This window comes from Carya illinoinensis, chromosome 16, assembly GCF_018687715.1.
Source record: "Carya illinoinensis cultivar Pawnee chromosome 16, C.illinoinensisPawnee_v1, whole genome shotgun sequence".
NCBI classification, from domain to species: Eukaryota; Viridiplantae; Streptophyta; class Magnoliopsida; order Fagales; family Juglandaceae; genus Carya; species Carya illinoinensis.
The window spans coordinates 15,308,051-15,329,940 of NC_056767.1; the positions used below are offsets into that span (position 1 = coordinate 15,308,051).

Below are 21,890 nucleotides of genomic sequence, written 5' to 3' on the forward strand. Positions count from 1 at the left end.
TTTTTTTTTTATAAGTGGTCAACATGGGGCGACATACAAGCTTTTCTCATAGAAGATAATAAAGAAGCATTTTGAAATATTTTGTGCAACATTGGGACAAAGAACATCACAAACATAGAAAGAAAGAGAAATAATGGAAATAGGACATTGATGAGAATTGTTATTTAAGATATTACAAACGAGTAATCTTAGATATAGTTTTAGAGTATACATATTCTGTGCACTGTATATTTTTATGGTGAGCCTTATTCTTTTTCAAAAGGAGTGCTCAATTCTTGTATACCCTACTATTATATCTAGCATTACTTCCATACAAACACATTATTTATTTAGATTATTGAATTTCAGGGATTGATTTGGTTTAATTACTTATTGTGATAAAAGAAAATCATCAGCTAGCTTCTGACCAATGCGAACAGCAGACTTTGTATCCAAATGCAAATGATCTGGTAATAGGGTTAAGCCCTTGGCATCAACGTGCACGACATTCTTCAGGTTTATATTCAGCTGAGCATCTCTTACATTTCTTAGGAAGTTTCCTTCTCCAGCAGAAATTACAACCTGCAAAAAACATGTATATTTTTATAATTTTTATAATCATTTGTGAAGGTGCATTATGTTGAAGTGTAACCAATTTGTAATTCTACAAAATTAAATCTACAAACTGACGTGATTTGATATGATATGTTAAATTGTGAAATCACTTTTATTATAAACAAGATGTAGCATATCTGCATATAAATTAGTACATACCAAAAGAATGGGGAGATAAGGAGAGTCAAGATCATGCCGAAGATTATTGAAAAACTTCTCCAACCTTCCCATATAGAGCCTAGAGTCCCGCTCACCACAATCACTCTCTCCTTGATACCAAAGCAGTGCACGAATATTACAACCAGTACATTGCCTCGCAGCTCTTGCTCTATCCACCAACTGATTGTATAGAATAGTACCCTTTTGCCACTTTTCTATCTTTGTTCCTCCTACTGCGCAAGGGACCAGGCCAATCACTCCAAAGTCTGGATGTTTTGCCAATATTTGGTTGGAAAAGGGCATGCCTGGTCCCACCCCACAGGTCTTCAAATTATCAATTTCCTTATGGAGAGGTTCACGAGCTATCTCCCAAGTCTTGTTTAAAGATAGTGTGAGGATCTTTGGAGTGGGAGTGCATTGTGGAGGAACCTTTCCATCCCACTTGTGCAAGTTGGTTTTGGTGTCATTGTAAATGCCTCCTCGTCCAGCCATGTTGCTTTGTCCTGCTAAGAGGAATATGTTTTTGGGTTTGAGCTCTCCGGTTGGCATAACAGACCCAACATGAGTAACAAGTACAAAGAAGATGATGGAAAGAAACATCATTTTTTCTTGTCTTTTAGATATTGCAGGAGTAATAGTTGGGTAGTGATGAAAAAGAAGCAGGCTACATCTTATATTTATATATGACTTGGAACTCCATTTTAGATGGCATACAGAGTGTATGATTTGTTTATAACCCTCAACTCTCTAACCAAGAAACAAAATAGCTCTCAATATGAGCAGCTTTCGACCACAAAAAAGATAGCATGTTCGTTTGTCTTATGATAATTTTTTATTTTAATTATGAAAATGATTAAGACATTATAGTTTTTACAAAAATTTTACTACCCATTACCAAAATTGAGGCTATTTTCATAAATATAGTACTCAGTTTGATCTGAAATCCGTAATATTAAGAAAGCTTAAATACATTATTTCCAAAAAATAAAGTACCTACAAAATTCTTTCAAGTACAACAAACTAAACTCTATTACATAGTCTCTAAAATCTCACCAATCAACTTATGATACGACACTTATCTTAAATTTATTTTATAATCTTGTCATGTGTCAACAATTCCACTTGTCACAACTATCAAAGTCATCTGAAAAAAAATAGTGAAGATAAACAAGTGAGTCCATCGACACAAAGTGCGAAAACAAGAGCTAGACGTTACAGAATACAGAATAAAAAATAATATCAAAATTAGTATTTCATAAACATTTATTTACAATAAGAATATAAATAAAAGATCATGTTTAAAGTGATGATTAACATGAACTACAAGAAACGAGAAATTATGCAAGAGATATGTAATAATGTGCTTGGTAATAGAGGATGGAAGTAATAATGAATAAATTAGTAGCAACTACCAAAAATTGCATGAGACGAGAAGTACAATAAATGGACAACCAAGTGGCAAGAAAATGAAGGTCTATATTATGGTTTTTTTTTTTTTTTTTTAATAAAGTGGAAGAGAGGGGTTTCAAACTATGGTTTTCATTTAGAGAACTGAATCTTATGCCATTAGGCGATCAGGCTCTTGGTGTATTATTATGACTTTTCAATTGGCTAATTATGCCTCCCACTCGCCCTTGATTGGTGAGCGTTGTATGGCTATCAAGGCATATATATGGCCAACATAATTTGAAGAAGATACATGATTTGTAAAATTTTTAAACAGATAAGTCTTACGCTCAAAAATTGCTAAAAACATTTTTTTTTCTTGGGGTCCACTTTTTTACAAAAGGCATATGCGGGACTTTGTACCAAGCATTACTTACAGACTCTAATTGAGTGCACAGAACTTGCACACTCTAATTAAAACTGTATTTAACATTACTTTAAAATTTGATTTTGGGCAAATAGTCAATGTAAGTACTCTTAGATGAAAAGAGTCGAAGAAAGTTATATTGATATATAACCTTGGGGAGTGGCTTCCAAACATGTAGCCAATTTTTAATTTCAATTTTTTTGCATTGTTATGATATTTTCTTTTTGGTTATAAATTAGCACCTAACAACTGGTACAGATAATTCGATGTTCACAAGTTTCTCAGAGAATTAATGACTTCCATGATATAATAATAATCAAGATTACACATACTGAAAACTAGTTTGTTTTCTTAGTTATAGAGATGAGGCTAAAAATGAAGTTTAGGTACTATCTTTTGGGTGGTCGAAAACTCCTGATATTGAGTGCAAGTTCGTTTTCTTGGTTAGAGAGTTAAGGGCTAGAAACAAATCATACACTCTATACACCACCTAAAATAGAGTTTCAAGTCATATAAATATAAGATGCAGCCTGCGTCTCTTCCATCACTGCACAACTATCACTCCTGCAACATCTAAATGACAAGAAAACATGATGTTCCTTTCCTTCATCTTCTACATATTTCTTTCCCTTATTGATTTTATCATTCTTAATTATTCAAGTTAATGAAGCATGTTTTAAATGATTTCATAAACATTTATTTACAATAAAAATATAAATAAAAGACTTTTGACTTAAAGCATACCTGAAACAGCTAGCATCATAACATAACAAAGATCATGTTTAAAGCGGTACCTAACATGAACTACAAGAAATGCAAGAGATCATATGTAATAATGTGCATGGTAATAGCTAGATGGTGAAAATAATAATGAATAAATTAGTAGCAACTACCAAAAGTGAAAGAGAGAAGAAGCACAATAAACGGGTAATCAAGTGGCAAGAATATGGGAGAGTTGGTTCTCTCCTCTATGTAGGGTGAGGTGTTTCTCTCTTTGCCTAGGTAAAGATTCATCTCTTGGACATACGTCTGAACATTAGGTTAGTGAGGAAACATGAGGGGTTAATATTTTTCAAATCAGTAATGCTATACACCACACCACCATCCCACTTGCATCTCACTATATATGATGTGGTGCATTTATCACCGTTTAATGAAAAAGAAGCATGTAATAAATGATCATTCAATGGTGGTAATTGTGACACATTTTACCTAGTGCGATGGTAGTATGGTGTATAGAATTTTCCTTTTCAAAGAGGTAGGTGAAAAAGTACTGATAAGGAAAAAGTACTGCTGATAAGAAAAAAGTACTGTTGGGTCAACCATGGTCTTTTGATAGACTATTGGTGTGTTTGCAAGAATTTGACGGTGGTACTCCCCCAAAAGATATTATCTTCAACTCAGACTTGTTCTGGGTTCAATTACATGATATGCATTTGGGGTGTATGACAAAGGAAATAGGTGAACAAATAGGCTTCGGCCCCGCAAACTTTTTTTCAAAGAGAAAAGCATTTCCCCTCAATCATATCTTTCTCATCACTACTGCCAACAACTCCAATTTTGCCTTAGATACTCTGGTCACCAACTTGTCCCAAACCTCATATAACTCCACCTCATTGCTAGACCACTTCTATAAATGAACTGTTCTGCCCACACATTTGTAGCTCCTCTGTAGCTCTATAACTCATGATAGGTAGATTCCTCTTTTGACTCACACATAGGGCAACAAGGGTTTTCCACCACCTTTCTGCAAGTCAGATTCTTCCTTGTTGGTAGATTGTCATTAAGAGTTTTCCATAAAAATATTTTCACTACACCGGGCACATTCAGGTTCCATAACATCTTGTAGCCATTTGTAGTCCCCTCTAAGGACTCCCCTTTATCCCTTTTCTTCATGCACATGTCAAGATGAGCATTTTTAACACTAAATAACCCGTTCTTTGTTGGATCCCATATTTTTTTGTCTAATAGACCTGTTTGATTGATAGGAAGGCTACAGACAATCTCAGCTTCTTATTCTTTCAAAATTGTTTTAACCAAATCTTCTTTCAAGTCTCCAAAGTTTACATCAATTAGTTCATTCACCTTAGCATTAGCACTTAACATTGTGATTGGGGATTGAATACAAAAAATTGAAGGTCTTGGAATCCACTTGTCTCCCCATATCCTTATATTATAACCATTGCCTACTCTCCACACAAGTCCCTCCTTGAGTAACTTGAAAGAGCTCCACAAACCTTTCCATATCACCAAGGGTCTATGGCATAGCTTAGCCTCTAAAAGTTTTGAATATCTAAAGTATTTATCCTTCAAAAACATTGCTGCCAGCTTCTCCAATACTGCTTTGTTAGTATAGCATTGTTAAAACTCTCTTGCTCTCTTAAACCCAACCCCCCTTCAGCTTTAGACATCCCCATTTTTTATCAACTTCTCCATTGGATCTTATCATCATTGTTTTTATAGCCCCACTAAAACTTAGCCATGACAGATACAATTTCCTTGCACAATTTCTTAGGTAGTCTAAAAAAAGTCATATGATAATTTGGAGAAGTCTGAATGATAGCCTCCAACAAAACTCCTTTCCCAAAGGTGACAAGAATTGGTTTTTCCAATTACTTATCTTTTGCCACACCCTGTCTTTGATGCCTCTAAAAGTGGTGTATCGAGATCTTCCAGCCATAATAGGTAGTTCCAAATACTTCTTACAGTTATTTTGCAACCTCGCTCTTGTCTCCTTTGCTATCATTTCCTTCACAGACGCTTTTGCATTTGGGCTGAAAAACAAGGTGGTTTTTTTCTTTACTTAAACTCTGTCCAGAGGCCTTTTCATACAACCCCAAAATACCACTCTTCTTCTTCCACTCTACCTGCTTTAGAGCCATGCTACCCACTTTAGAGCCATACTACCCCCTTTATCCTTCTGCCTCTTTTTCATTGAATGAAGAACTTTATACGAATCGATAATATTATACGATATGAGTCTCCCTAGAATAAAAGCACTCTGACTTTTTGAAATTATATCGTTCAACACCACTTTCGGTCTATTGGCAAGGGTTTTTGCTCTAACTTTATACATCACATTGCACAAACTTACAGGCCTAAAGTCATTAACTGTCATGGGGTCTTTTACCTTGGGGATTAAAGTAACATAAGTATGGTTCAGAGACTTATCCATGCCGGCACCATTAAGAAACTTAAGAGCTTCAGCACACACATGATCTCTTACAATACTTATTGCCAATAAGCTTGGTAAATGCAAGCCCCAATCCAATCATGCTCTGGGGATTCCAAGGAACCAATCAGTTTCAAGGCTTCCTCCACTTCTCCTCTTATGAACTCTCTCTATAAGAGGTCAGTCAAAGCTCTTGTCACATGAACTTCTAGAGCTTCTAGGCAAGTTTCCTTCTTCTTTGCCTAAAGTCAAACCCAACCATAGATAATAGAATAGGAATGTGGTCTTAGTATTTGCCTACAAGCCCCTACACCCTTGCCTCCTTAAACATTTATCTCCGAAGGTTGTTTTCGACACACCTATCTAGCTTTTTCTTTGTAAATGTATGGTCTAAATGCTTATTCAACCAAGTAAAAATCCACCACTACAGCCTAGATCAAACAATTTTTTTTTCCTCAAGCACACCTCAAAACTAACACATTTGGTTTTCAGCCCTCTGTCTTGCCCCAACCTTCTCTAACTGAAATAAAATTTCATTAAAATCATCAACCACACACCATGTTACGCGATTCGTAGGTTTTAAACTAGTCAGTAATTCCCATGAATACTTCTTCTTCCAAGTATCAAGGTGCCCATAAAACCCTTTGGAAACCCACTCCCTTCTATTCCCCTTACCCTTGACTAAGACATTTATATGCAACTGAAAATAATTCAATACCTCCACTTCATTCTCACTTTTCCAAAATAAAGGTAGACCCCTTCTCCTACCAATTTGATCTACCACAAAGCAACCATCCATTTGTATTTTCCTTTCCAGACACTCCAACCTCCCTACATTAACCATAGTTTCAATCAAGAACACCAATTGGGGGTGCTTATCCTTTACCATTGGGTAAAGATCTTGAACTATGTGAGGGTTCCCAAGCCCTCGGTAGTTCCAACTTATGATTTTCATAATGCCAAGCAGGGCTACCTCATAGCCACCTCCTCACACAACTCCAAAACAAAGTCTTCCCCATCTTAATTCCTAGCTTTTTTCTCAGCAACCCCCAGTGAAAACTCCCCCCTCCACATGATCAAAAGCTCGTTTAGATAGAAATGGAGATTAAATCACTCACAATTGCTTCTTCACCAGTGATCAAATCTAATTGGACTGGGCTTGATGAAGACGTACTATTGCATGAACTTGTATCATAGTGATCTAGGCCTACTCCCTTTGAACCACCCGAAAGCCCATTCTCCTTCGATCCAGCAACCCCCAGTTTGTCATCCTCCCCCATCTTTCCTTTCTTCATCCTCACCTTCTCCCTCGACTCCTGAGTTCCATTCTCCCTTCGACCCTCCTTCTCCCTCTAAGGCATCACACCATTCTTCTCCATCCTCGAGCACGAGTTTAGAGGATAAGATTCACCAAAGTCAACCCTCTTTTTGCTTTGTTCCCCCTTCCTCTCAGTCCACCTCCGATTTATAGTCATCGCTCTCAACCACGTACCGTACTGAGACTCACCACCACTTCTCTAAGAATTTTCAAGTTCTCCACTCGTACATCGCTTCTTTCCATGGACAGTTCTCCTACAATGAAAGCACATTTTCGGTATCTTTTCCTACTATTGTGGCACCCATATTTTTCCTCCTTTTACATTCATGGTTCTCCCCCTTTCCATCGGTTTCTTCGAATCACACTCAATCGTCACCCTCAAAAAGCGACCCCACTCCAATCCTTCCTCTTGGACATCTACCTCTATTACCTTTCTGATTGAGCTTCCAATTTGCTCTCCCGTCCATCTGTTCATATAACCCAGTGGGAAGTTTTTATTTAAACCCAAAACTTCTCATCCTCAAAATCCATCAAGTTCGTTTGAGTATTACCATCATACCTTTTAGTACAAACAAATGGTTATCAAAGAGCCGTGGACTACTCTATATTTATCGCTTGGACTCGCTAATGTAATGACAAAGCAGTTAAAACCAATCTCCTGAAATTCCATTGGCTTACCCACCTTCCAAATTTTCTCCATCGTCACTTTGACAGTGTCTCTTCCAATCTTCCTATCTGAGCATATTTTTCCCACAATACTCCTCTCCCTTCTCATTTATCAACTCCACTTTGCTACAATTGACCTCAATAGGCCTATTCTCTTCCTCACTTAGCTTCAAAAGATCTCAGATCTCTTCTATTTCCTCCATAACTACCATTATACCCACCGTGGTTAGTAGATACTCCACCTTCCTCCTCCAATAGAAGTAGGAACGACTCAACAAACTCCACTTCAATCGCCTTCAGAAGACGGTTGAGAGAAGACTATAAATTAGTCACTACTCTTGTGTAACATGAAACTCGTCTAATCAGCCTAGATATGCATAATTGTGCAAATGCTTTGCTTCCTGAGGCATACTAAAGCTAGTCGTGAAAAAAAATAGGAAATAAATGACATGACAATAACTAAGCATCTTTCTACACAAATTCTAATTTCAAGACTAAAATTCTAATTGGATTGCAGCATCGCACCAATTCTCATTATAAAATATTAATGAAGTTCTATGCTTTTACTAACTCTATTCAAAAGAAAGAAACATACTTGGTTGATTTTTCTTTTTTTGATTGGCACTGGGTGTCTAGAACAACATCTCGACTAATCCCGGGGGGTGCACAGTTTCTCGGTAAGGAGTTTTTCACAAGTATACATTGAATAATTCAAGGAGAAAAACCCTCAGCCCGATGGCCCCTAGAGATCAGGATCTAAGGGAGGCGTCTGTTCGAAATCTAGGAACGGCTGACCCCAATTCTGGTGGAGCTAGCATTACAGTGGCGTGAGGATGCTGCGACTCTCCTACAAGGACCTCTCGGAGGAGAGGGTTGGACAAACCACCTATGTCGCGGCTAGAGGAAGAGTCCTTGAGGGCTGCTTAGGAGCTTCTGGCCAAAGGGATATTCCCCTACCCCCAGGATAGTTGAGGGATGGGAAGCTCCCAACCTCGCCCCTCAGAGCCCTGCCAGTTGCCTCGTGGGAGACATGAGGCAGTCTCTCCCTGCCTTTGGCTGTAGAACGGCTAGAATGCCCTTTACAGCCCCAAGACGAAGAAGAATCCCCTAAGAAATTTTGCCTCAAAACATATGAATGGCCAGGCATGGTAAGGAACCACGTGATATTGGCATCGGTCAGCACCACGTCAATCTCGGTGTCACCAGAATGAGTCGCCATCTAGAACAGCACGGTCGCCAACCTGGCCCCTTCCGTCGGGATAACACAATGGACAGGTTCTTACTGTTGGGGACATATGACCAGATGTGACCAGATGGCCCTTTAGCATACTCCCATCTTGAGCTAGACATGAAGAAGAAGCGTTGGGACTAGTCTTCGATGTGAAAATAGCTCTTTTCTAGGCAATAGATGTTCCTTTCAGAGTGTGCCTGGAAGTTGCGCATGCTACCATCAAGGTGGAGCACCCTGGTCGACAGGTTAGGGTACTTATCTGGCCCCAAGCTCAGCACCATGCAGAAAACCACACAATTACCAACCAAAAGTCACCAAGCATTCAAGTGAAGTTGCACCAAAGCAAGCCCCAGAAAGTCCAGGTCATCTCGAATTGGGTGACAGAAAGGAAGATGTAGTCCGTTCTCAAACATCATGGGAAAGAGAGTGACCTGGGAAGCCATTCCGTTCGAGTCCACTGTGCCAACTAGGCCCTTGAAGTACAAAGGCCATTGGCTAGAGGACTGAAAAGCATCCTTAGAAGCCATTCGCGATAGGTAGAGGAAGAAGATGGAAAATAAAATGAGGAACATGAGGGAGACTTGGTGAAAACCAACTAGAGAGAGAGGAACAATAAGAAGCATGGAGAAGGAGGAGACTCGAAGAAAGAGCAATACAAGGGAATGATAGTGAATGGGTGTGATATAAATAAAGGGCGTGCATTGGTTGAAGTTCCAATGCCAGGAACTGACAAATGTTGTGGAAGGGAATGTTAGAGCAAATCCCAAAGTTCACATTGCAGATAATGATGTGAGGGAGACGAATTGCGGCTCATGCCACAAATGTGAATGCAAAAGCATTATGCACATGGGGAACACAGGCCAACCACGATCAGGTGTCGGCTTGTCCTTGCTTGGGAGTGGCAGGAACGGTTGTCAGTAATGTGGGAAACAAACTATTGCACTGTGAGACACCCCACTATTAAGCATGATGAAAGACTTATGAATTCTCACCGCACATGTGTGGTAGGAATCCGTGGGAACGACGAGGGAATAAATGTCCCTTCATGGGTTGTGCAAGGTTCAGCCCCACTTAGAGCCCAAACGGGCTAGCAAATAGTCCGATAGCGAAGGAAGGAAAGGGGTAGGCCAAGTCTAGCCCAAGAAGGCCCACCCAACGGGAATGAGGGTCACGCCACCAACATGACCTATAGCTCGCAATGGCAGACAACAAACATGGTGCATTAAATGGATAGAGAAGTTGTCACGCAAGGGACCGTTACGCCGCATTAAATGAGCAACCACTCACCCTTGCCACTAGGGTAGTGGGAACACCACTTCTCACCTGCCATGGAAGAAAAGGAGAAGGGAGAGGGGTGGACCATGTATAGTAGAACAGAACAATGACGGACATGACAAAAAGGACCCTACAAACCGAGAGCGCACGGTACGGCTCGACACGATCTACTGACAACCGATGGGACTAACTTGACCAAGTATATATATATGTATGTATACACACACACACCCCAAGGATAGAGGTAAGGGGGACTCTCTCCTCTCTTTGAACTTACAACTTGTATCCACTGTGAGCAAGGGTACTGACTTAGGACAAGTTTGGGGAGTGAGATGAGATGAGATGAAAATTTTGTGAATAATACTAACATAGTTTGTGAATAGTAGTGAGATAGTTTGAATTAATGTTTTATAAGATTTTGGAAAATGAGAGAAAAAATGTTAAATAAAAATATTATAACGTTAAATTATTATTATAATATAGTTTTTTAATATTATTTTTGTTTATGGATTTGAAAAGGTTGAATTACTTTTTATTTTTTGTTTAAAATTTTAGAAAAGTTGTAATGATTAGTTTGAAAATATTTATATTTGAGTGATATTTGGGAAGAAGATGGAATGAGATGAGATGAGATGAGAATTTTGGGATGAAATATTTTTCCAAACAAGCCTTAGGAATCGGAGGTATCCCATACCCACCGAGCCTCTTCCATTAAATCTTGCAGTCACAAAGGAATGAAAACACCCCATTGTGCAGGGTACGAAACATGACATCAACAGAGAGGAAGAAGGTATTGGAACGATGGGGAAGTTAAAGAAGGGAGATTGGGATGAAGGGAAGGTAGGTCTATGGAGGAAAAGTTAAGGGAGATTGTCCATTGCTGTGACGAGAAGATTCATGGTTCATTATATGCTCTTCCTTTGCTCTCCGTTAGAGAAAGAGAAAGAAGTTAGTTTGATAGTTGGCTTTCTCATCAAGGCCAGTTCTTCCCACTCGTGGAATAAGGCCCCCAAAGAAAAAAGTCTAAAGTAGAATTTACTTTGCAAAATGATATGAATTATTTTTAAATAAAAATGAAATGTAAAAATTAAAATTAAAATAAATTTATTTAATTTTAATTTTTAAAATAAAATGAAATAAAGCCTCAATCAAAATTCTTGCCTTAGGCCCCCAAACCTCTTGAGTGAACCCGTTTCTCATCCTCTGTGTGCTTGCCATTTTCATACGAAATTTTTTTCTCATCAGCCACTATTTGTCATCAGCTATTGCATGCCCTACGTGACAAACTAGGTTCACTATCAAGTGAACCGATTCTGCCCAAATGCCCTCTCTCGCCCGAAGCCTCCCTCACCTGTCACCCTCTTCTCCCCCAAAATTTGGTCTCCCCGTGCTTCATCTCCCAAAACCTTCCTCTCCTCTCTTTGTCTTTTAGTTCTCTCTTGCCCAACTCCACCTCTTTGCAAGTCTCTCATTGCTCTGTGATTCTAGGGCTCCTCTCTCCCTCATTATCTCTTCTTCTAGAAAGACAGAGTAATCTATATGATGAAAAACACTTGCTAGAACAAAATAAGCAAGTACAGAAAGAAAACAATGCACCCAAAGACTTTCAAACTTTTATTCGAGAAGGTTTGTATCAAGGCTTTTGTTGTAAATGAAATTGCTCTTAATATATTCTATGTTGTAAGCTAGTAATTCATGTATTAAAAAACTACCTTTTTAGGACCCAATAATGAGTCCAAACTCTCTTATCTATAAAGCTATGTGTTTTTAAGGAAATTCATTGTAGGTGACTTTTCACTATGTTGGCTATAATGAGTCAGGTGGCCGTTTAGGCAGCACATACCTACAAAGTTTGTCGGCGAAAACCCGCTTGGGCAATAATGCATTGGTCCCAAGTGAGAAGAAATTTATTCTGGAGATCATACTTATCTTGCCTGGTTTCTTTGTGCATCTATGATGAGGCATAAGGTATCTTCATTATGATTGTCTACTAAGGTGAAAATTTGTGGGAGTGGCTAAGAAACATAAATTTATGTAGGATTTGGGCAAGGGATTCGAGAAATGAAACCTTGTGGAAAGAGAAGAATAATCATTCCACCAAAACTTGGACCACCTGTCAGTTTCTTATTTCCCTAGTTTCCTTTCCCTTTTCTTAATGTGAATTAGCCTGAATTAGCCATTACCAGAATAATTTCAACAGATAGAAATTGGAGAAGAGGAAAATCTTTCAATTAAATTTCTAAGAAACTTTATAGTGTAGAGAAAATTTGTGTTTTGGCACAATAGGATTATCAGTGTTATGGTTCCAGCTTGGGCCAGGACATGTAATAGACCCTAGAGGCATAACATGATCATATTGCCTGAGCAAGAACTGATTTCTCTAGTTTTCTTATTGCCCAGCCTTGTAATTAAATTTTTATATAATGTTTCTCAAAGATTTTTGACATTCATCCTGAAGTTGATACCTAGATAAAATAAATGCTTACCACTCCTTGGTTGAGGTTGAAATGTCTCATTTATGGTATTGAAACTAAACTTTGGGGGAATAAATGCTCGATAATCAAATTCATGATCACCGTATGCAACTTTTTCCAGCCTCATGTCCAGTATGTGTTATTGAACTAACTCTGTTGATAAGAATATTCCTTTTCTTCAGGTTGGATCTTCCACCTTCTTCAGCTCAAAATAGTTTGACATTTTTTATGTGGTGTCGCTTAGCATTCATGATTGTCAAAGGAGGATCTGGTCCAGGTCCTAAGGAGGATTTGGTCCAGGTCCTCCGGACCATCGGTTTTTACTCCCATGTCGTGTGCAATTAAGTGAAATTATGTGATGGGACTATATTGTCCTATATAAGTATCTCTTTATTTTGTAAAATAGATAGGTCATCTTCATTATAAGGCATTTGAATGAAGAAATGGCATTTTCATTGAAGGTAGATTTCTCAATTCTCACTTGGAACCAAAACGAATTATTTTTTCTGGAAGTGAAGTATTTATCATGTATTGAACAAAGTATAAACAAAGTGTTTGTTGATAAGGGTGTAAACTTGTATGTATATGATTGACCAAAGCAGGGGGAAATATTGATTTTATATTAATTTTCAAATGACATTCAAGAAGGTTATGTCAGTTTTAATCGGCATTTTTTTGCCCCAAATTTGTGAGATTCTTGGTTGTAATTGTTCAAGTGAAATATACCTTTTTTACACAATTGTTTGAATGAATTTTGCAATTGAGATTCTAAAGACTGCGCAGATACTTTTTTAGCACAATTGTTTGAATGAATTTTGCATTTGTGATTTTGAAGACTTTTTGCTTCACCTTAAACTGCCTCTCTATTAGCCAATGATGTTTAAAAGATCTCACACAGACATCTACGCATGACAACCAACCTGATGGTTTGGGATTAACACCAAAGAATAAATATATTATCAAGGAACCAGAAAGCAACTGTGTTCCTCGACAAACAAATCAAAGAACCTGATGGATTGATAGAAACATATAATGAACAAAATTTTTAATGTATATACATTGATTCCTTATATAGCGTCCAAATCAAGCAAAAGGAAATTTTCTATCGAATGCATTGCCCGACACCTCTCTCCCATTCCTAATTTTGTCGCACAAAAGTGAAGGTACACTTTAGGAATCACATTCATGTACTCCCAATTCATGAGGAATCACAACATAGGGTCTCCACAACCCGCCCATACAATAAATCCATCCACAAATCCTAGTGCCTACAAACCATTGAGATTATTTAAACAATGGAGACGCCTCTGAACCAAACGGCAAAAATACTTAATTTTTCAGTTAAATCCCACCTCAACTCATGCTTCCATTTTCGAGCTTTCTCCAGCACAACAACTTCAAGTCCTCCAACCTTCCAAGCTCCAACATAGAGATGATAGCCTTACAGTCTGTGGAGTACACTTCATGCGGCACCTAAAAATAAATAGAAACAAAATTGTTCCTTTACTTCATCCATTTTCTCAACAAACAAGCAAATGATCTTTAAATTGAAAGAATTTTCAAATCACAAATTTCATTTTCATCGAACTCTAAAGTTAAACAAAAATTCTAACACAAAATTTCACATACCTTCCACTATATGGATCCAAAAAATGCCCATCTCGTCACGCCCCAAAATCAAAGAAATTATGGCGAAGAAGAAGAAATACTTCAATGGAAATGGAAGTAAATATCATGAAAAAGATTGACCTTAGTTTCTCAACCACTGCATTTTGACTATACTTTTTCACACTCTAAAACAAGAGAAAAAAAAAAAAACTCAAGCAAAAGAATCATCATGCTACTTGGAACACATGTGCAAAGTAGTGAGAAAATAAGTATACACACCATCAACTTTGTACGTTGGACATGTAATTGATGTTTCAAAATTACATGTAGTCCACTTTGTAGAGGAAAATGGGTGGGTTCATTACATACAAAGGATTGATTATAAATAGTTTGAAAACAATAGAGGTGCACAATGGACACTCACATGAACTGTTTCAAGGACTTTTGTTGTCAGGAATTCATTTCTAATAGCTTGTGTTCCCATTTGCCCTATGAGTGTCCCTAAAATCCCTTTTCCTTTTCACAATTAGAAGTAAAAGAATTCAAGTTCAACAGCTGTGAGGTCCAGATACAACATCAATATTGTGCCATCAAACACGATTCACAATTATCAGGGACAATATAGAAAAATAACTTCAGGTGCAATTTCTCAACCGTTTTCATTGTAGTTTCACCTATCCCACATTTACATTTTATTGCATTTTTTTTTCCTTTTTGTCTTGAAAATCAAGTGCTCAATGTTTCCAGTTCATATAACAAGAACCACCAAAGCTTCATACAAGAGCATACAATTGATGTATATGAAGGAGAACACACTAAAATTGAAAACGCAGATAGATATTGAAGTGGTGTAGAAACTAAATTAGATCAATTAATTCTTGGAAAAACAGGAGGGTATTACAAGAATGCATTGCACTATGTTAACCTAGCTGTTTATTTGCTAAACAACTATAATAAAGAAGCCACAAAAATAAACAACTATGTTAAACTTGCTCGCTAGGAATCCTAATTCAGTAGTATTAGTTTTTAAGAAATAATCTGGGTATCAACTGGTTCATGGGTGCACACCCCACATCTTAGCTTTTAACCATATTCGTTTTCTTTCAGACTTGTGACCACCTTGATGCCTTGGTGTAGTTTGTGGAGATGCAATGTTTTATGGATTTTTATACCTTCCATAAAGGTTGTGGTGGAGTTTGTGTAATGGGTTTTTTGATCAAGAGATTATGCACACAACACAATCAATGATATTACTTCAAACAGAATCCCAGCCAGAATAAATAAAACCAATGGACCAAGGTATCCATTGTGTTTTTGAGCTAAAAAGAACACAACCAACTTATAAATGATTTTATAGAAGGGAAGAAAAAATGTTGAGTTCAATTACATAATATATAGGAGTAATATTGAAAGGGAGGAAAAAATTGGCAATAATAATGCATCCATTTGCTTTCCTTAGGATCAGAATTGGTAATTTTCTTTCTCCATTGCACTTCAAGCATCAAACTGGGAATAGCTTGCATCGTTTGAGAACAATGATATGAACATGACTATATCTAATATTATTAGTCTTTCACGAAATTCTAGATTGTTGAATCAAATGAAGATTTTCTTGGTACATGATCTACTATGAAAGCTAAACCATTAATCTGACACCACTTCTCTTCATGTCTCATGTTCTCTCTTCATTTTTATTGCACCACTATGGCATTGATACTTCCCATCCACTACTCTCTTGACAATAATAAATTTACCTATAAACAAACTTATCTTTTGAAAGCCACTAGCAGCATTTAGTGGGAAGGTGAGGGACAACCATTCATATTCCAACAAGATTAGGTATATATCATTTGATACATGTTTCAGTAACTTCTTTCATTACATCAAAAATCTAACCTTTCACCTAATTCCCCTAAGTTGAGACCCAGCAGCAACACATGATAAATAAAGGCAATACCTCATTCCCACCACTTACATATATACATCATCTATATCCTATTTCTTTTTCACTTTAGTTATATCAGAGTTTAAAAACATAACAATGCCATTTTGCATTTTCTGCAACTCACTTTAGCTATATTGGAGCTTAAAAACATAACAAAACATATCTGAGTTTAACGATAAACACCAGCAACCATTAACTTCAAGAAAGCATTTTAACTTTTCTCTTTAGCCATTCAACTCCACTGTAACAATCAATTTCGATCAAGAATTAGACATTTTTATTTGCAAAGACTACTAAAAAACGATGTCCATTTGGAAAGCTTGTATTTTCTGTGAAGGATATAATAGTATGGTTCAAATATTGACTTCAAAACAACACATGATAGGTGACTTTGTTGCGAAATTAATCCAAACAACATCAATCCTACGGGGTTCGCACCAACTAAAGAGCTTTGTTCGAAAGGAAAATATAATTGGAGTTACCCAGTGGCGTTACCTAGGGGAGTCACCTCTCTCAAAGAGCTTCCCTTTGGTAGAGAAAACAACTAAAGCCACCTCAGCATCACAAAGCACAGAGATCTCATGTGCTTTCTTCAGCAACCCGTACCTTCTCTTTGAGAAAGTGATCGTTGGTGGGTGGCACTAGGCCGAGGGATGGCTGTTGCGGGGTGGCACTGGGCAAGTGACACAACGCAAGTGTTGGGGTGACTCGGGATGTTTAAATTTGAAGGGCGATAGAGGAGGAATGACGGGTGGCATAGAACAGAGGGATGGGCAGTGCGGGGTGGATCTAGGTGGAGAGATGGCTGTTGTAGGGTGGCACTAGGCAATGCCTGTGCTAGACGACTTGGGTGCTGGAGAAGCAGGATGAACCTAGATTCAAAATGCACTCAGGTCCAACCCACGGTGCACAGATCAACAATGGCAATCCACAAAATTTGTCACTCCATCATTTATGCACGAAGAAGAAAACCTCCAGCCACAAAGACGAAGTGAAGTGTCTTGCCATCTGCAACCCAGTGTACTTTTGAGCATTTTTGCATTTTTTGTCTGATACCCAGTCTCTCCGTCGGTGGCATTTTTTTGCATTTCATGCTTTTATTGTATTTTAACATTTTTCCATTGATGGTTGAGTTGACAATACTCTTGTAATTGTTTTTAGCAAAATGATAGATTTAGTCATGTAATGTGCAACGTGTAAATTTCATGCACTTCTTTTGAGAAATGAAAAAAAAATTTATTATTAAAAAAATAATTTGATTATGTGAATCTTAAATTTTTTCTCTTTTTTTTTTAAAGAAAATGCATGAAAACTTATACAGTTTCAGATAGTAAATATCTTTTTTCTTTATGTATAGTTTAAATAAGATTTATTTATAAATTAGTACTTTTTATATCAATGGTGTATATTATAAACCAGATAATGATATATTTATAATTCTTTTATATTTTATTTTATAACTGAATTTTAATTGTGCCAATTTAATAACTTAATTTTTGTAACCAAAAAAATAAATAACATAATTTCAGTTTAAAATAGAATTATAAAATATGTATAAAAGATTTGTAAGTTATCTTTATAATTTTAGATTTTAGTTCTTAATTTATGGACTTTGAACTATATAGATGACAAAACAAAAAAGCCATCTTATTTTAGACCTCTATGTAACCCTTTGACCTTTTCAATGTAACTTGTGAAAGAATATAAATGGCAAAACATTAGATGTGACGCCCCCAAATCCTCACGCCTAGATACGGGGAAATCGAGACGTCTGAATGATGACAACCCGGGTCACCACCCTAACGACGAGTGCCAAGTGTGTGTAAAAGCAACAAATATGCAAAGGAAACGCAGTAGATAACGAAAGTCATATAACTAAGTATCAGAATTTTTCTTAATATAATACAAACTGTTCAAAACATACATAAATAAAATATTACATAACACAAATATAGTTTTAAAAACAGCTACAAAACATTACTTCAACTCAAAACTGTGACGCCCCCAAATCCCCACGCCCAAACACGGGGAAATTGAGACGTCCGGATGGTGACAACCCGGGTCACCATCCCCTCGACGGGTGCCGGGTGTGTGCAAGGCAACAGATGTGTACAGATAAACACGCAGCGGATAAAGAAGGTCATAACTAAGTACCAGAATTTCTTAACGTAATACAAGCTGTTTAAAACATACATAGATAAAATATTACAAAACACAAATGCAGTTTTAAACAAATATAAAAGATAGCATCAGCAACCCGGCGGAGCCGCATCCTCGGGCTCAACCTCTTCCTCCTCATCCTCAACTCCTGCACCAAAAGCTACGGAACCACAAATGGTTCCGCAGGTAAGTAAAACCCCAAACACTACCAGATAAAAACACATATAACTCAAACAAGATGCATGAAACATGCCCAATGCACAAAGCCCAAAAACACCAGTTTTCCACACACGCCAAAAACCCATTTGGCCCAAAAACATATCCTTTCCGAAAAACACGCCAAAAGCCACATTTGGACGCCAAAAGTCCATTTGGCCCAATATCTCGCCGGAAGTCCATCCGACCCAATATCTCGCCAGAAGTCCATCTGGCCCACGCCAAAAGTCCCATTTGGCCTCATAATCCATTATCCAATTTTAACCGTATACGCCATGACCTCCCCTAGGGGTCATCCGCACACCCTGACTCCAGTGTCACACCGCAGAGTACCACCACGCATGTGACACCTAACGAGCGATGCCCAGTTCCGCGCCTCCCGCGCGTGCGTAGCCAAGCATCCTCTAGCCCTCGCCAGCGAAGGGCCACGGAGTCGGTGAGTAGGGCGATGCCCGGTTCCATGCCCGGCACGTTCGTAGCCAAGCATCCCCTAGCCCCGCTCCCGTCATCTCTCTCGACGACTCAGGGGACATCACTCAGTTTATTCCGCTCTCGAGTGACCAGAGGAGCTCCACCGAGATAATAACCCATCCCGGCTTGGGCTCGTGATACACACGCACCCGTAAAACCACTCACGCCAATACACAGGCTTTTCACACAAAACCCACAAACACACGTGCATGCACCATGTAATGCCATAACAATGCATAATAAAATAATCCAATAATATAAAACAAATAAACAGGCAACTCCGTCCTCCATCCATCCGACCCCCGAAACTCCTCGGACTCAGTCCGGAATCAACAACCAACAACAGTAAATAAATTGAATGAGCGATATATATTAAAATCTGAAAATAGGGTTTGGAAAATACTTACAGCGCTATATGGCAATTTTAGAAAACAAGCGGCGTTGCAAACGGCGGAAAAACAGCAACGTCACAGTGAAAATTCACTGTGGCCGTGGGTCTGAAAAACCCACTTTTGAACGGGGACAAACTAGGACACGGGATTGATAGGGAATGGTCTAGAGGTGGTTGTGAAGCTATTGGAAGTGACGGACGGCCGTGGGTGGCGGCGGAATGGCCGGAAATGGCCGAAAATGGCAAATCGGAAAACAAACTCGTGGGAGCTGCTCCGGTGGTCGTTGGAGGCCGGAAATGGGTGGGTTAGGACGGCAAGGGACCGGTGATGAAGTGGTGAAGAAATGGTGGCCAGAGGTGGAGCGACGGCGGCGGATCGGAGTGAAATCCGTGCGCCCTTTGGAAGCTTTTTCCGGCCAAATGGCCGGCCGGTTGGGGGTGGGTTTTGGAGGGGTGGTGCACCGGAGGGAGGGGAAACTTTTGGGACCGGTGGGAGTCCGGTTGGTGGCCGGACGGCGGCGGTAAGGTAGAGAGAAGGTGGCGCCGGCGTGAGGGAGAGGGAGGAGAGAGAGAGAGCTCGGGGGGGTCCGAATCGGGGAGAGAGGAGAGAGAAAAAGAAAAAGAAGAAAAAGAAAAGAAGGAAAAAGGAAAAAGAAGGGAAAAAGAAAAAGGGAAAAAGATGTGAAAAGAGATGAGGTCCAATCCTCACTCCGGGAAAACGAAACAAACCGCCAAAAAGATTAAAACCACTAAACAACTTAAAGAAATAAAACACAACCTCAAATAAATTAAATTAAATTAAAACCCAATTTTAAAAACGCAAATACATTAAAATAAAATAACTAGTATATTAATTAAATAAAAACAAATATTTCAGCGAAAATACACTTAAAAGCGGGTCATCACAAAAACTCCGGCGGAGCCGCATCCTCGGGCTCAGCCTCCTCCTCCTCCTCGAATCCTGCACCAAAAACTACGGAACCAAAAATGGTACCGCAAGTAAGTAAAATCCAAACACCACCAGATAAAAACATATAGAACTCAAACAACATGCATGAAGTGATACCAATGCGCAAAACCCATAAAACATAATTTTCCACACACGCCAAAAAAACTCATTTGGCCCAAAAACAAACCTTTCCAAATATCACGCCAAAAGTCACCTTTGGCCTCTATTCATCTCAAACCATAATCCATTTTCACCTGCATGCACCATGACCTCCCCTAGGGGTCATCCGCACACCCTGGCTCCAGTGCCACACCGCAGAGTACCACCACGCATGTGACACCTAACAAGCGATGCCCAGTTCCATGCCCCGCGTGTTCGTAGCCAAGCATCCTCTAGCCCTCGCCAGCGAAGGGCCACGGAGTCGGTGCGTACAGCGATGTCCGGTTCCGCGCCCGATGCGTTCGTAGCCAAGCACCCCCTAGCCCCCGCTCCCGTCGTCGCCCAGCGACAACCAAGGGGACATCACTCAGTTTATTCCACTCCCAAGTGACCAGAGGAGTTCCCCCGAGATAATACCCCATCCCGGCTTAGGGTCGTGATACACACGCACTCGTAAGTCCACTTACGCCAATAAACAGGCTTTTCACAATTAAACAAAAACACACGTGCATGCACCATGTAAATGCTATATCAATGCACAAAAATAATCAACCCACATAATTCAATAAAACAAGCAACTTCGTCCTCCATCCATCCGACCCCCGAACTCCTCGGACTCAGTCCGGAATCAACCAATCAGCAGATAAAATTATTGAATGAGCAATATATTTTTAAATCTGAAAATAGGATTTGGAAAATACTTACAGCGCTATATGGTATTTTTAGAAAGCTCGCGGCATTGCAAACGGCAGAAGAAGAGCAACGTAACAGTGTAATTTACACTGTTGCCGTGGGTAATAAATTACCCATTTTTGAACGGGGACAAACCAAGGCACAAAATTGATAGGGAATGGTCTTGAGATATTTATGAAGCTAAAGGAAACGAGTTTTGGCCGTGGGTGGTGGTGGAAATGGCAGTCGAAGGCCAAAAAGGGGTTGAACGGAGTTGAGCTCGTGGGAGCTGTTCCGGCAATGGATCGAGGCCGAAAATGGGTGGTTTAGGTCGGTAAGAGGTAGGGGAAGAAGCTGTGAAAAGATGGTGGCCGGAGGTGGTGCGACGGCGCCGAAAATGGTGAAAACCCGTATGGCTTGGAGGAGCTCGTGGTGGCTAACGGTGGCTCGGATGGAGGTGAAACTTGGTGGGGATGTTCACCGGTGAGAGGGGAAGAAAACTGGGTGGGTGGTGTAGGCCACGCCGCCGGCGAGCGGCGGTTCTGGGCTGCGAAAGCAACCGGCGACAGGGGCAAAAATAGAGCAGGTGCAGCGACTTCCGGTGGCTCTCGAAGGCT

At 39.2% G+C, this 21,890-nt stretch overlaps 1 protein-coding gene, 1 long non-coding RNA gene and 1 pseudogene across 2 annotated transcripts; 1 reads left to right on the plus strand and 2 right to left on the minus strand.

Moving 5' to 3' along the window:
* Positions 1-359: 359 nt before the first annotated feature.
* Positions 360-1,356, minus strand: LOC122298859 (probable carbohydrate esterase At4g34215). The gene is made up of 2 exons (XM_043108706.1): positions 754-1,356; positions 360-561 (listed from the first exon to the last, which is right to left on the minus strand). The coding sequence occupies exons 1-2, from the start codon at positions 1,354-1,356 to the stop codon at positions 370-372; spliced, it is 795 nt and encodes a 264-aa protein (XP_042964640.1). The 3' UTR covers positions 360-369.
* A 9,720-nt stretch (positions 1,357-11,076) lies between these two features.
* Positions 11,077-13,047, plus strand: LOC122298860 (annotated as a pseudogene).
* Positions 13,048-13,718: 671 nt separating this feature from the next.
* Positions 13,719-17,348, minus strand: LOC122298643. Its single transcript, XR_006239489.1, has 2 exons — positions 16,751-17,348; positions 13,719-14,175 (listed from the first exon to the last, which is right to left on the minus strand). It is a non-coding gene; the product is annotated as an uncharacterized LOC122298643 (long non-coding RNA).
* Positions 17,349-21,890: the final 4,542 nt, after the last annotated feature.